This window comes from Sphaerodactylus townsendi, linkage group LG14, assembly GCF_021028975.2.
Source record: "Sphaerodactylus townsendi isolate TG3544 linkage group LG14, MPM_Stown_v2.3, whole genome shotgun sequence".
In the NCBI taxonomy this organism is placed as follows: domain Eukaryota; kingdom Metazoa; phylum Chordata; class Lepidosauria; order Squamata; family Sphaerodactylidae; genus Sphaerodactylus; species Sphaerodactylus townsendi.
Genome location: NC_059438.1, coordinates 36,234,576 through 36,246,769, shown reverse-complemented (window position 1 = coordinate 36,246,769; position 12,194 = coordinate 36,234,576). Strand labels below are relative to the sequence as shown.

Below are 12,194 nucleotides of genomic sequence, written 5' to 3'. Positions count from 1 at the left end.
GCATGCAGCAGGGGACTTTCTCTGTAATTGCCCCTCAGGTTCTGGAATAGTCTCTCCTCAGAGATTTGCCATGTGCCTGCCCTTTATGGGCAAAGACCTTTGGCAAAGACCTTTTCTTCACCCAAGCATTTGGCTAGCCCCCTCTACAGCTGCTAGTTTGTGTGGGGGGGAGAGTGGGGAAATGGGCTTTGGGGGTTAATTTTATGCTATTTTTATTGTTGTAATGGCTATAATTGATTATGTTTTAATTGTGATTTTAAAATTGTTTTTAACTTGTGTAAGCAGCCTAGAGACTTTGGTATGAAGCAGGGTATAAATATTTATAAATAAATACAATAAATCTGTGTAATTCAATTTATTAGATTTCAGCCAAGCTGAATGTATCTTAACAACAGAATCTGACTCATTTCCAAAAAGGGCTATTTTGTATCCTTTTGGGTTCATTTTGATATGCAAGGCATACATTGTACAGTCTACAAGTCCAGTAATAATTCAGTAATTTATGTTAGAATGGAACAGTAATCAGTGTTAGATTGGAAGTCATGTTTTAAGCCTGTAGGGGCACAATACCCTTGCTGCTAGCTTTGCTGTGAATCAACCAAAAATGCACTGATTTGTTTTTTGAGGTGAGGTGAAAATGCCCACCCCCCCCCCTAGCAGAGGGAACTGTTTTTAAACAGCTAGCCCAAAATCAAAATCAGAAAGTGTTTGAATGAGACAATCCCATTCTATACAATCGATGGCTTTTTCTGTACCAATAAAATGCCAAAAAGTCCAAATTACAAAACAGCAAAATAAACCTATGTACCCATTATACAAGGAAAAAAGAACATATCTATGTACATTTTACCCCTTTATCCTTAACTTCATTTAGCGAGTTGTACAAAGGACACAACTTTTTTCAGACTTGTCTTAAGGCAAGACTTTTCTTTCCAACATATACTTGTATGTTGTGAGCTTATCTATTAACATCCATACCCAATTCTCTAGAAGCTATTCTTTCTCTTTGTAACAGCCTGTTTAAAATACAAAGTCCCATTCTATGTAATCAAAGGCCTTTTCTCTAGTTGTGAAAGTAGCATTTAGCTTTTTCCCTTAATATCATAATCATCATTAACTATTATTGTAATGGTACTAAGACAGCAATCTTAAGCATGTCTTGTCAGGTCTTTTCAAGGAGTTTACAGTGCAATTCTGACAGCACTTTCCTGGGACTAGATTCCAACTTTGAATAAAAATTCCAGTTAATTTTGATACACAATGGCTGCATTTTAAGGAGACTTTCCTCTGAATAATCACCACTGAATACCATAAGACTTACTTCTTAGTAGACCTGCTTAGTGTTATTCCCAACTATACTGCAGCAGAAGTTTATAACTGGTGTGAACTAACATGATGCAGAACTTTATTGGGTTTCAGGATAACTGAATTTGAAGCATTTGAACTGAGGTGCAGACTTCTTGGGGGCTGCACAAGATGCTAGCTGCTTTAAAAGTTACAGTTGCTTCCACCATTGTCTGCTAAGATGTTTGTGAATTAAAAAATTAAATAAATTGCATAACTCCCCCCCTTTTCATTAAATTGGGAGGGGATGGTAAGTCATTGGTTAAGTTTTTAATGCCATCTATATTCAGTTTATTAGATTACTATTTTATATTGTGCTATATGGAATTTTAGGTAATTGTATAAGTATGTTGTGAGCTGTTTTGAGTCCATTTCAGTAGGCAAGAGTGGGGTATTCAGACAAGTAAATAATAATAATAACTACTGTTAATTTCTGTGATGATAATGTACATCTTTGATGCTTTCTGATCTACAAGATGCTGCATCCAGTAGTGCTCCATCCATACAGCCTTTTTTATGTGCAGTTCTTCTCAGGCTAGGGGGGACATATTGTAAATACCTTCTTCTTCTTGGTAGCCTTGAGCCTTCAGTGGAACTGATGCTTGATCAGTAGAAACATAGTCAACGAGCCTTGCTGCATGTGGGGGAAACTCTTTCCCATCTCTGTATGTTAAACAATAGATTGCATATCTGTGTATGTGTGACTTATTATAAATGGTTGCACTGGCACATATGTTGGTCAGAAAAAGTATTCACTCTGTAAAGGTAAAAATGCTGTTTTAATTGTTGGATAATCCTGGTGATATTGATAGGTTTGGGGCATTCATTTTCATAGACTTGCAAGGTAGAGAGTACATATTTGAATTAATTATTCGTGATTACGGTTTGAAGAAGGCCTTTATATTCCAGGTTGGAGCAAAATGTTTTATGAAAAAATAGGTAAGTATCGAGAGAGATTATTTAAAATTTCCCTTTAGACAGAAGCTACTTATCTTCCATTTATCTCAAAAAGCAACAATACAAAAACTTCCAAGTATTTATCTGCTTGAGTGGAAATATTTTGGTGTCTGAAACGTTTCTTTAAATATGAAAAAATGTGAGGTACACTGGAAAGACAACATAATTTCGAATGATTAGAGGTCTTGGGGCCGAAACGACCTATTCTCAAACTTTAAATGGGTAAGAAGCCCGGCCCGCTGGCGTGGGGCCGGGCGGCTGTTTTATCTGGTAAAGCGACAACCTAATTTGCTCTCAAATCCCTCCATTACTACATAATTTCCATAATTTGCTAGCTTTCCAGAATCATTTATTAAAATATTTACATCCCATCATTCTCTGTGGCTCAAAGCATCTTACAAACTCAAATTTAAATTACACATTAAACTGCCAAATAACACCCCCAATACCTGCAGCCTGTATCTTGTTAGAAACTTGTATTTTGTTAAAAGTTAATAGCAAATAATATAGCCGTATAGCAGTTCCTGAATGTTTCTAGAAACAGTGCTACCTTCACTTTCTCAGTGAGCCTATTCCATAGGATGGGAGGTATAATGGGAAAAGAATAGGTTTTGGTTACTACCAGGTAAACCACCCAAAAGTGGCTGAAGAACTAGCAGGGTGCATCCTTAAAATGGTTGGGACTTGGGGGCATATGGGAAAAAACTCTCCTTTTGAACATGTGGATTCTGGGCTGTAAATGGCTTTAAAGATTATAATCTGCACATTGAACTGATTTTGAAACAAATTGACAGCTATTTTAAAATAGGCGGAATGTGTTCACATAGGCTAACCTCTAACTATGATTGGGCGGTTGGATTTTGAAGCAACTATTATTTCCAAGTTGTCTTCAAGATATTGCATAACAGTAAACCTACGTAAGGGTTACAAATGCATGGATCAACATGGCCAGATTGTATGAGTTTAACAAAGGCGGATTCCGCATGGGCCAAAATCAGCTGCATGAGGACAGTAAAAGCACTATTTTGGGGAAGGACTTCGCCCAGCTACCACTGCTGAAGCAGATGCACGATGTTCTATTTTCCCTAAACTGGCGTATATGTGACTCATTAAATGAGCGAGTATTTTCAAAAACGCCATTCTGCAACCGGTGCGGAGCAAATGGCCAGGCAGGGGGTGTTTCTGCTTTGGCCACGCTTACAGTTTTAAAAATTTCCAGCTTACTTCTGCATAGCCACGCAGGTGCGCAGGGTCATACTGGGGTCTCGTGGGATGCCGGCATGGCTGTGGGAGTTCATGTGCGCATTCCTGCGTAACTACGCAGGAATGGATGCCCAACAAAAAGAACCCCGCCACGCCTCCATGCGAAGGCCCATGACCCTGCTGTTTTGCATGCTGACCACAGGACCTTCAGCCATGTGAACGCCCCAGGGCAGCTGTGTTTCCATTTACATCAACTGCACTTCGCTGTTTTCGGCCCATGTGGAATCTACCAAAGAGAACTGGTGAATTAAATGAAACTGATAGAAGGCTCTCTTGGCTACTGTACCAATTTGTTTCCCAACTGGCATTATCTCCCTGTTGTCTGGACTCAGCTTCAGCTAGTTTTATTTTGTTTGTTTGTTTGTTTGTTTGTTTGTTTGTTTGTTTGTTTGTTTGTTTGTTTGTTTGTTTGTTCAACTTAATAAACTGCTCTCCTCCAAAGGGCCACTTGACCATACTCTGAGAGCACCAGTTCAAAGCAAAGAGTGACACACTTAGAGGCTTAACTAATAAAATATAGAGCTGGATATCAATTGTATAATGATAGCATTTGTCCCCAGCAATTCCCAACAACTTAGCCAATTTCATTCAGTGGGCTCACATAAATACTAAGATAACCCACAGGACAAAATCCAGCCCACTGATTTTGCTGCTCTGCCGGAAACAAAAAGTGTCTCCCCTCACGCTAATTAGTTGAGAGTAATGTCATATGCCCCCAAGTCTATATTCATACACCAAACTAGGGCTCATTCTGCACATGCAGAATAATGCACTTTCAAACTGCTTTCAATGCTCTTTGAAGCTGTGCGGAATGGCAAAATCCACTTGCAAACAGTTGTGAAAGTGGTTTGAAAACGCATTATTTTGTGTGTGCGGGCCTAGGATAGTTTGTTGCTAAAGCATCGTTGCTGCCTGCTTTTGTCATTTTTCTTGAAATTTTAAAAGAAGATGATCTCTCAGCTTTTTAATGCCTTGTTTAATAGCCATAAACATTTTTCACCTTTTGACAGAATGGTGAAATTGGGATTAGCCAGATGTCTTGCTGAAATCAGGATCTATTATAACCACCCTTTGATATACCAATTCATTAACTATAATGAGAAAGAATTATAAATCATTGGCATTTAAGGCTACTAGGTACAAAGTTTAAGTTTCCAGTGTGGCACACTGAGCTATTGCAGGGTTTTTTCTCTATGCGCATTTGGTATATTTCTCATCCATTCAACTCTGCAGTTAGTTACTAATTCTTTATAAAATTTGAAATGAAATAGTTTTGGGTTTCTTCAGAACTACTAGATTTGATTGTGCATTGGAAGCTGTAAAGAAAGTCATGGTTCTTCATCTGCACAAAGAGCATGCGGTCTGATTTTTAGCCTGCCAGGTAGTGAAAAATTAGAGGCTTGCTTTTCTTTCTTCCTATACACAATTTAGCATGTATGTTTTTTTGTTTTGTAACTTTGTAAAAAAAATGTCTTTATTGTTATGCATTTTGTCCTAATTTGTTCAAAACCTGTGGTCTACCAGTGAGTCCTAGCCCCACCTGGGTACTACACTACTTCAAACTTCAAATGACCTTTATTGGCATCTGTACATATTTAAAACATTATAGAACATTAGGATAAAATGCCTTTGCTAGAAACTTAGCCACATCTTCATTTCGTCTTGGATTACTACACTACTTTACATTGCCTGATTCACGTGGCAGCCACTTTTCCGTGAGCAGATCCCCACAGGTGGAATAGCATTTAAATGACGCAAGCATACGGGAATACCAAATGCACCACATTCCATCTGTTTGCAGCATCAGAGAAAAATGGTGCCTCTTCATTTCGTAGTTATTTTTAACCCAGTCATCATTAAAAATACACCTGTCATAATTTGGGCATGAAGAAAGTATTTGTCCCAATGATACATACACATTTTGTAACAGAAAGTAGAAAACTAGAATTTTGATTAAAGTTTCTGCAGTACTTGGTTTATCCTCCGAGTGCCACTGTTCACCCATCTACAGAGATGCATCCAGTCCTGCCTTGCTGCTCAATTACGAAAAGAGAGAGATCAGATTTGTACAGTCAGATCTGGTGTGAAACCAAAGAAAGGCAGCCTGCAACAGAATATTTACAGGAATCCTTCGCAACAAATAGCCAAAAATAAAATCTAAATGCCTTTGTGAAATGGGGAAGATGAGAACAACAGAAAAATCCCAGCATTCAGCCAGAAGATGCTTGATTTTGTTTATGGGGATTACAGTATTGGAGGTTTCTGGGCAGATCCACTACTCAATTCCTGAAGAAATGCAGAAAGAATTATTGGTGGGGAATATTGCAAAAGACCTGGGAATAGACATAAAAGAAACAGGCAACAAAGTCCGCATTAATTGTGAAGGTAAGATCCAATATTTTGCTTGGAATTATGAAAGTGGCCATGTATACACCACAAAAAGAATAGACAGAGAAGAAATCTGTGGCAGAACACAGAAGTGTCTATTGAAGTGTGATGTGATTATTGAAAATAAAATGAAAGTGTATGCAGTTGAAGTGGAAATTACAGATGTCAATGATAATGCTCCCTCCTTTCCACCTGGAGAGCAGGAACTGTCTATCAGTGAGACTTCTACCCCAGGATCTCAGTTCCCTCTGCCTGAAGCTCAGGATCCAGACCTAGGCATAAATTCCATACAGAACTACCAGCTCACTGGCAGTAGCCATTTTGCTTTGGCTGTTCAAATGGGAGAAAATGGTGCCAGGCATGCAGAGCTAGTTCTGGAAAAAACCCTGGACAGGGAGGAGCAGTCAGAGTATGAACTGATCCTTATAGCATCTGATGGGGGCAATCCAACTCGATCTGGAACTGCTCGAATTCGAGTCATTGTTCTGGATTCAAATGACAATGCACCAATTTTCAGTCAACCTGTCTATAAAGCAAGTGTCAAAGAAAATCTCCAGAAAGGATCCACTGTCTGCACAGTTACGGCTACTGATAAGGATGAAGGAATCAACAAAGAGTTAAATTATTCCTTCATAAAAGTTGAAGAAGCTGCTTCTCAAATATTCATCTTAAATTCCTCAACAGGTGAAATAACATTAGCAGGGACACTTGACTATGAGAAGCTGTCGTTTTTTGAATTTGAGGTACAAGCAAAGGATGGAGGAGGGTTGTTTGACAGAGCCAAAGTACTGATAGCAGTTACTGATGTGAATGACAACATACCCCAGATAGAAGTAACTTCCCATATCAACTCAGTATCTGAGGATTCACCACCAGGGACTGTCATTGCCCTTTTAAAGATACAAGATCAAGATTCGGGAACCAATGGGAAGATCTCTTGTTCCATTGATAACAACCTACCTTTTCAGCTGGAGAAAACTTTCAATAATTACTACAGTTTGATGACAGAGAGAGCTCTGGACCGGGAACAGACGCCATTTTACAATATCATCATCTTGGTGACTGATCAAGGGATGCCTCCACTTTCAACAAGCTGCACACTATTGCTTGATATTTTAGACACAAATGACAACCCTCCCCTCTTTACAGAAGCAACCTATACCTGCTACCTAATGGAGAACAACCCAAGAGGAGCCTCTGTCTTCTCACTCAAGGCAGACGATCCGGATTGGGAGGAGAACTCCAGAATCACTTATTCCATCATTGAAAGTCAGATGGGTGAGTCCTTCCTCTCCTATCTCTCCATTAATTCTGAGAGTGGAGTTGTCTATGCCCTGCAATCCTTGGATTATGAAGATTTGGTGGAGATACGTTTCCAGGTCAAGGCTCAAGATGGAGGCTCCCCACCACTCAGTTCCAATGTCTCAGTGACTCTCTTCATTCTGGATCAGAATGACAATGCCCCCCAGATCCTGTACCCATCTAGCCCCACTGATGGTTCCACTGGAGTAGAGCTGGCCCCTCACTCTTCGGAGCCTGGGTACCTGGTCACTAAGGTAGTGGCAGTAGATGCAGATTCTGCCCAGAATGGCTGGCTCTCCTATCAATTACTCAAAGCTACAGAGCCAGGTCTTTTCACCATAGGACTCCACACTGGGGAGATCAGGACAGCCCGTTTCTTTCTGGACAAGGATGCTCTCAAGCAAAGCTTGGTGGTTTTGGTGAAGGACAATGGGCAACCCTCTCTTTCTGCTTCAGTCATGGTCACCGTGGTGCTGGCTGATAGTATCCCTGATGTCTTGACAGATCTGAGCAGCATCTCAGCTCCTGAAGACCCACAATCAGACCTCACCTTCTACCTGGTGGTTGCTGTGGCTTTTGTCTCCTGCTTGTTTTTTGCTTTCCTTCTTGTGTTACTGGCACTCAGACTTCACAAATGGAGGAATTCTCAGTTATATGATTCTGGGAGTGTGAATTTCAGCGGTGTCCCAATTTCCCAGTTTGTGGGGATTGATGGAGTCCGAGCATTCCTTCAGTCCTATTGCCAAGAGGTTTCTCTCACCACAGACTCTAAGAAAACCAAATACACGTTTTCCAAAGCAGATAATTCCAATACTCTAACTGATGAACAGATAGAAGACCCCATCCTCATTGGCGAAGACGTTGATATTGGGAATCAGGTCTTTGTCCAGGTAAGCTGAAAATATATTATGTACGTGTCGCAATAATATCTTAATTTCTTAATCTCCAGAATGGTGTTCATTTCTAATGAAGTTTCTGGTGTTCAGCAGCAGATAAGATAAGATAAAACGTTTTTAAACAGATTCACTTTATGTACATTCTGTGTTCCTTAATACTACATGGAAAAGCAGTGTTGTTGCAGAATGTGCAAAAGTTTATATATTTTCTATTCTCTTGTACTGGTAAGGCACAAAAAATATCTAGTGTGGTCAGTGATTTGAAAGCATAAATCAGCAACCTGGAGACAGTTGGTACTTTAGTTTGCAGAGGAGACGTCTGAGGGGGGATAAGATTGAAGTCTATAAAAGTATGCATGGGGTAGAAAATGTTAACAGAGAGAAATTTTTCTCTCTTTCTCACAATACTAAAACCAGGGGGCATCCATTGAAAATGCTGGGGGGAAGAATTAGGACTAATAAAAGGAAACATTTCTTCATGCAACATGTGATTGGTGTTTGGAATATGTTGCCTTGGGAGGTGGTGATGGCCACTAACCTGGATAGCTTTAAAAGATTTATGAAGGAGATTTATGAAGGAGAAGATTTATGAAGGAGAAGTTGATGTATAGTTATCAATCTTGATCCTCCTTGATCTGAGATTGCAAATGCCTTAGCAGACCAGGTGCTTGGCAGCAGCAGCAGCAGCAGCAGCAGAAGGCCATTGCCTTCACATCCTGCATGAGAGCTCCCCAAGGCATCTGGTGGGCTACTGCGAGTAGCAGAGTGCTGGACTAGATGGACTCTGGTCTGATCCAGCGGACTCTTTCTTATGTTCTTATCACATTACAGCAACTTCCCCGTGCTGGGGTTCCTTTCAGAGACTGTGTTCAAACATATCACCACTCCATCCCACTATTAAGTGAATAGAGGGAAGGGATGGGTTTTGCAGGTGTTTTCACACACAGGAAAGCATCTCTCTATTCCAATGCTGGGCATGCAGGTTCAGCATCATGGGCGGCGGCAGGGGGCAAGATTGGAGGTTCTCCAGCCCTTCTTTCACTGTTTCATCATCCAGTAAAAGGTCATGTCAAGCAGGCTTCGTCGTTGCATTTTTTTAAAAGGTAGAATTCTTGGAAAGAAGTTTCTTCCACCCTTGAGAATTCAAAGGAGGTTGGAAGCCCCATTTGGTGTTTAAAAGCAAGGCTGCCCGTTAAGAGGCATGACTTCTTCTATATGTTTTGATTGTGCCTATTTGGAGAAGGTTTTTTTTGCTTCTGACGGCTGACCACCTGACCTCTCTTTAGGCATCACAGGATTAGCTGGTTGCCAATGGGACAAGAATTTTGCAAGCTGTCCTCAATTGACTCATGGGGATGCCATTTTTGTCCCGCTTCATGATGTTGGGGTGAGGGTGGTTAAATAGGCCTGGTCAGTGACTATGTAGGCCATAACTAGTAGGCAGGAATTGGACAGGCAGATCACCATAGATAGGGATGATAAGCTTGATTCTTTTGGAAATAGCAAAAATAAGAGAAATTATCTCCGATATAGTGACATGCATTAGGAAAGTAAGCAATCAGCATTATGGTGAGGAAGAAAACTAATATGTGGTGTATAGATAGGTTTTAGATAACAGATAACCTTCAATGGCATAGTACAAAGATTTAAAATAAAAGACAAAAAAATTAAAAGACAAAATACAAAGCAAAATTAAGATTTTTTTTATGACCTTGCATAAAAACCTGGCCGTTTGCTCTAGAACATCGCTGGATTCGTTGTTTAACATATAAATTGTCTTCTGCTGGTCTGTCCACTCTAAGCCCATCGATAAGGTTGAGAGGAACTTTGTTCTGGCCCAGTTATGAAGGAGGCAATAGTACAGAACGTGGTGTACAGTTTCTGCAGTTTTCAGCGTGCCGATGCAAAAACGCTCACTACTGGGTGTTTTGGAGGCTCTTCCATCCCTCAAAGTGGAAGGAAGCACATTGCATCTGGTCAAAGTGAAGGCCCATAGGTTCTCCAGATCAGAAAGAGCGAACAAATATCTGGCCATGCCTAGGCAGCCATATGGGATGCCAAGGGAGAGAGGAGAGCAGAACCTCTTTGAATGAGCCCTCAATTCCTGATGTTCTACCGGTAATTCAAAAAGTCTAGATTTTGTAGTGGAGAACATTTCATTGGGAGGGAGCATGGCTGTAACATCAGGAGGCAGGCTCAAGGCATGGAGCTTTGCTTCTATGTGGGCCCACCATTCAGTAGCATGCAGAAAAGTTAAAGCCTGGGCAATGAGGCTCATGTTCTCATGCCTGAAGCAAAGTTGGATCCAGTGCTTGAACGTTATACACCAAGCCCTGGTCTCCAGAAGACAATGTCCAGCTTCTAGGCACACGGTAGCAGAGGGAACAGAGTGTGTCACTCCAAATACTTTATACAAAAAGGTAGATTGGGCCCATTTCAGAGGGATCCAGCAGGTTCTCACAGGTTCCCGAGAGTAGGTTACTAATTATTTGTGTGTGTCGAGAGGGGGTTACTAATTGGTGATTTTGCCACGTGATTTTTGCCTTAGTTACGCTTCTCCTCTCAGCAGTAGCTCGCAGAACTTGAAGCAGTCTAGCAGGAGGTGCACCGGTGTGCGTGGCAGCCTGCGCCTGCGTGCATTCATTTCCCGCCCAAGGACCGGCACAGCGGCTGCGTCCTTGCCACAGCCCTGCCCAGGAATGCCCCACCCCCGGAATGCCCGGCCACGCCCCCATCGTGCCCTGTCCAGCCCCATTGGTGCTACGCCACAGTTTGAATCCCACCACCATGGGAACCTGTTACTAAAATTTTTGGATCCCACCACTGATCCATTTGATATTTCTATTCCAGAATTGGATCCATAAAGAAACACCATATAAATGTTGCGGGGAGACTTTTGCATTAAATGCTTTAAGGGCTGCAGGAAGAAATTGGCGACCCTTTCTGTAATAGAAACGCAAGATAGCGTTGGTTGTGTTTTTACCGGTGGCAACTATTCTGTTCCTGTGTGAGGACCATCCTGCTCTGTAATGGAAATTTAAGCCCAGGTATTTAAAGATCTTAACCTGCTCAAGTGCTTCCCCACTCAGCGTCCAGTTAGAAGGGCACCACGAGCTTGCAAAACACATGATTTTTGATTTGGAATAATTCATTTTAAGGTTGTTGTTATTACAGTATTCAGCACACCTGGCTAGGTAGGTTTTAAGGCATTGTTTACTTTTCAAAGACAGTTGCTTGCAATAGTTATTAGCAGTGCATTGTACAGTGAAACTTGAGGGGCAAACTCCCCACCCGCCCCAGAAAATATTCTTGTAACATTTGAAAGGCCAATAAATGTATTGTGGGTAAGCGTGTTTCAGGCATGAAGTTTCCTTGGCCAACAAAGCCTATAAAATATTTGCTTTTGGTAGAAAGGTTGATCTCTATAAGGAAAATAAATATAACAAGTGTGTAGAACTGTGGGAATAAACATGTGTTTCCCTCCAGCTTTATAAAGAAAGCCAACATTTATCCAAATACTAATTTAAGTATCAGCAAAATATTAGTGGAAGACCAGAGATGGAGGAATATATTGCAGGGAGAAGGATTTAGGAAAATATATACAAAGTACATTATAGGACTAAAGAAGAAAAACATACTTTTCTAATTTTACTGTTTCACTGTTCTAGCTGTTGATTTCTACAGTTTCTCTGTTGTAAGGTGTAGTGAAGATGTGTGGTCTCCACATTTCACATACGTTTAAAACCTGTTTGTTTTTAACATTCCCACAATGCACATATTCACTTTAAGCACATATTTCAACTAGGATGTGTGGGCTTCTCTTGCAGTTCCGTGTCTGAGCCTCATAGTGTCACTGTTGGCCAACCTAGATAGATGTCCACAAGTCCCTTTCTCCTCCCTTCATGCAGCACAGCTACGGAAAAAAACAGTAGCCTTGCTAAGAACGACATTCTCGTGGTTGCACGGATTAAGAAAAAGAGGAGCTTATTCTTTCTTATTGAGGATCTTTATCCTGCTGATCATTTGTCCCCTTCAGAAGAAACA

General features: G+C 40.9%; 1 protein-coding gene across 5 annotated transcripts in view; it reads left to right on the top strand.

The window, feature by feature from the left end:
- LOC125443375 (protocadherin gamma-C5-like) overlaps window positions 1-12,194 on the top strand; it is a 373,248-nt gene that overhangs the window by 59,151 nt on the left and 301,903 nt on the right. Inside the window, exon 1 of one of the 5 annotated variants that reach the window (XM_048515424.1) lies at window positions 5,650-8,144. The exons of the other annotated variants lie outside the window; for them this stretch is intronic. Within the exon in view, the coding sequence (XP_048371381.1) occupies window positions 5,739-8,144 (2,406 nt within the window). The 5' untranslated portion in view covers window positions 5,650-5,738. Of the gene's footprint in view, window positions 1-5,649; window positions 8,145-12,194 lie in introns of those variants that run through there. 5 annotated transcript variants of the gene reach the window in all.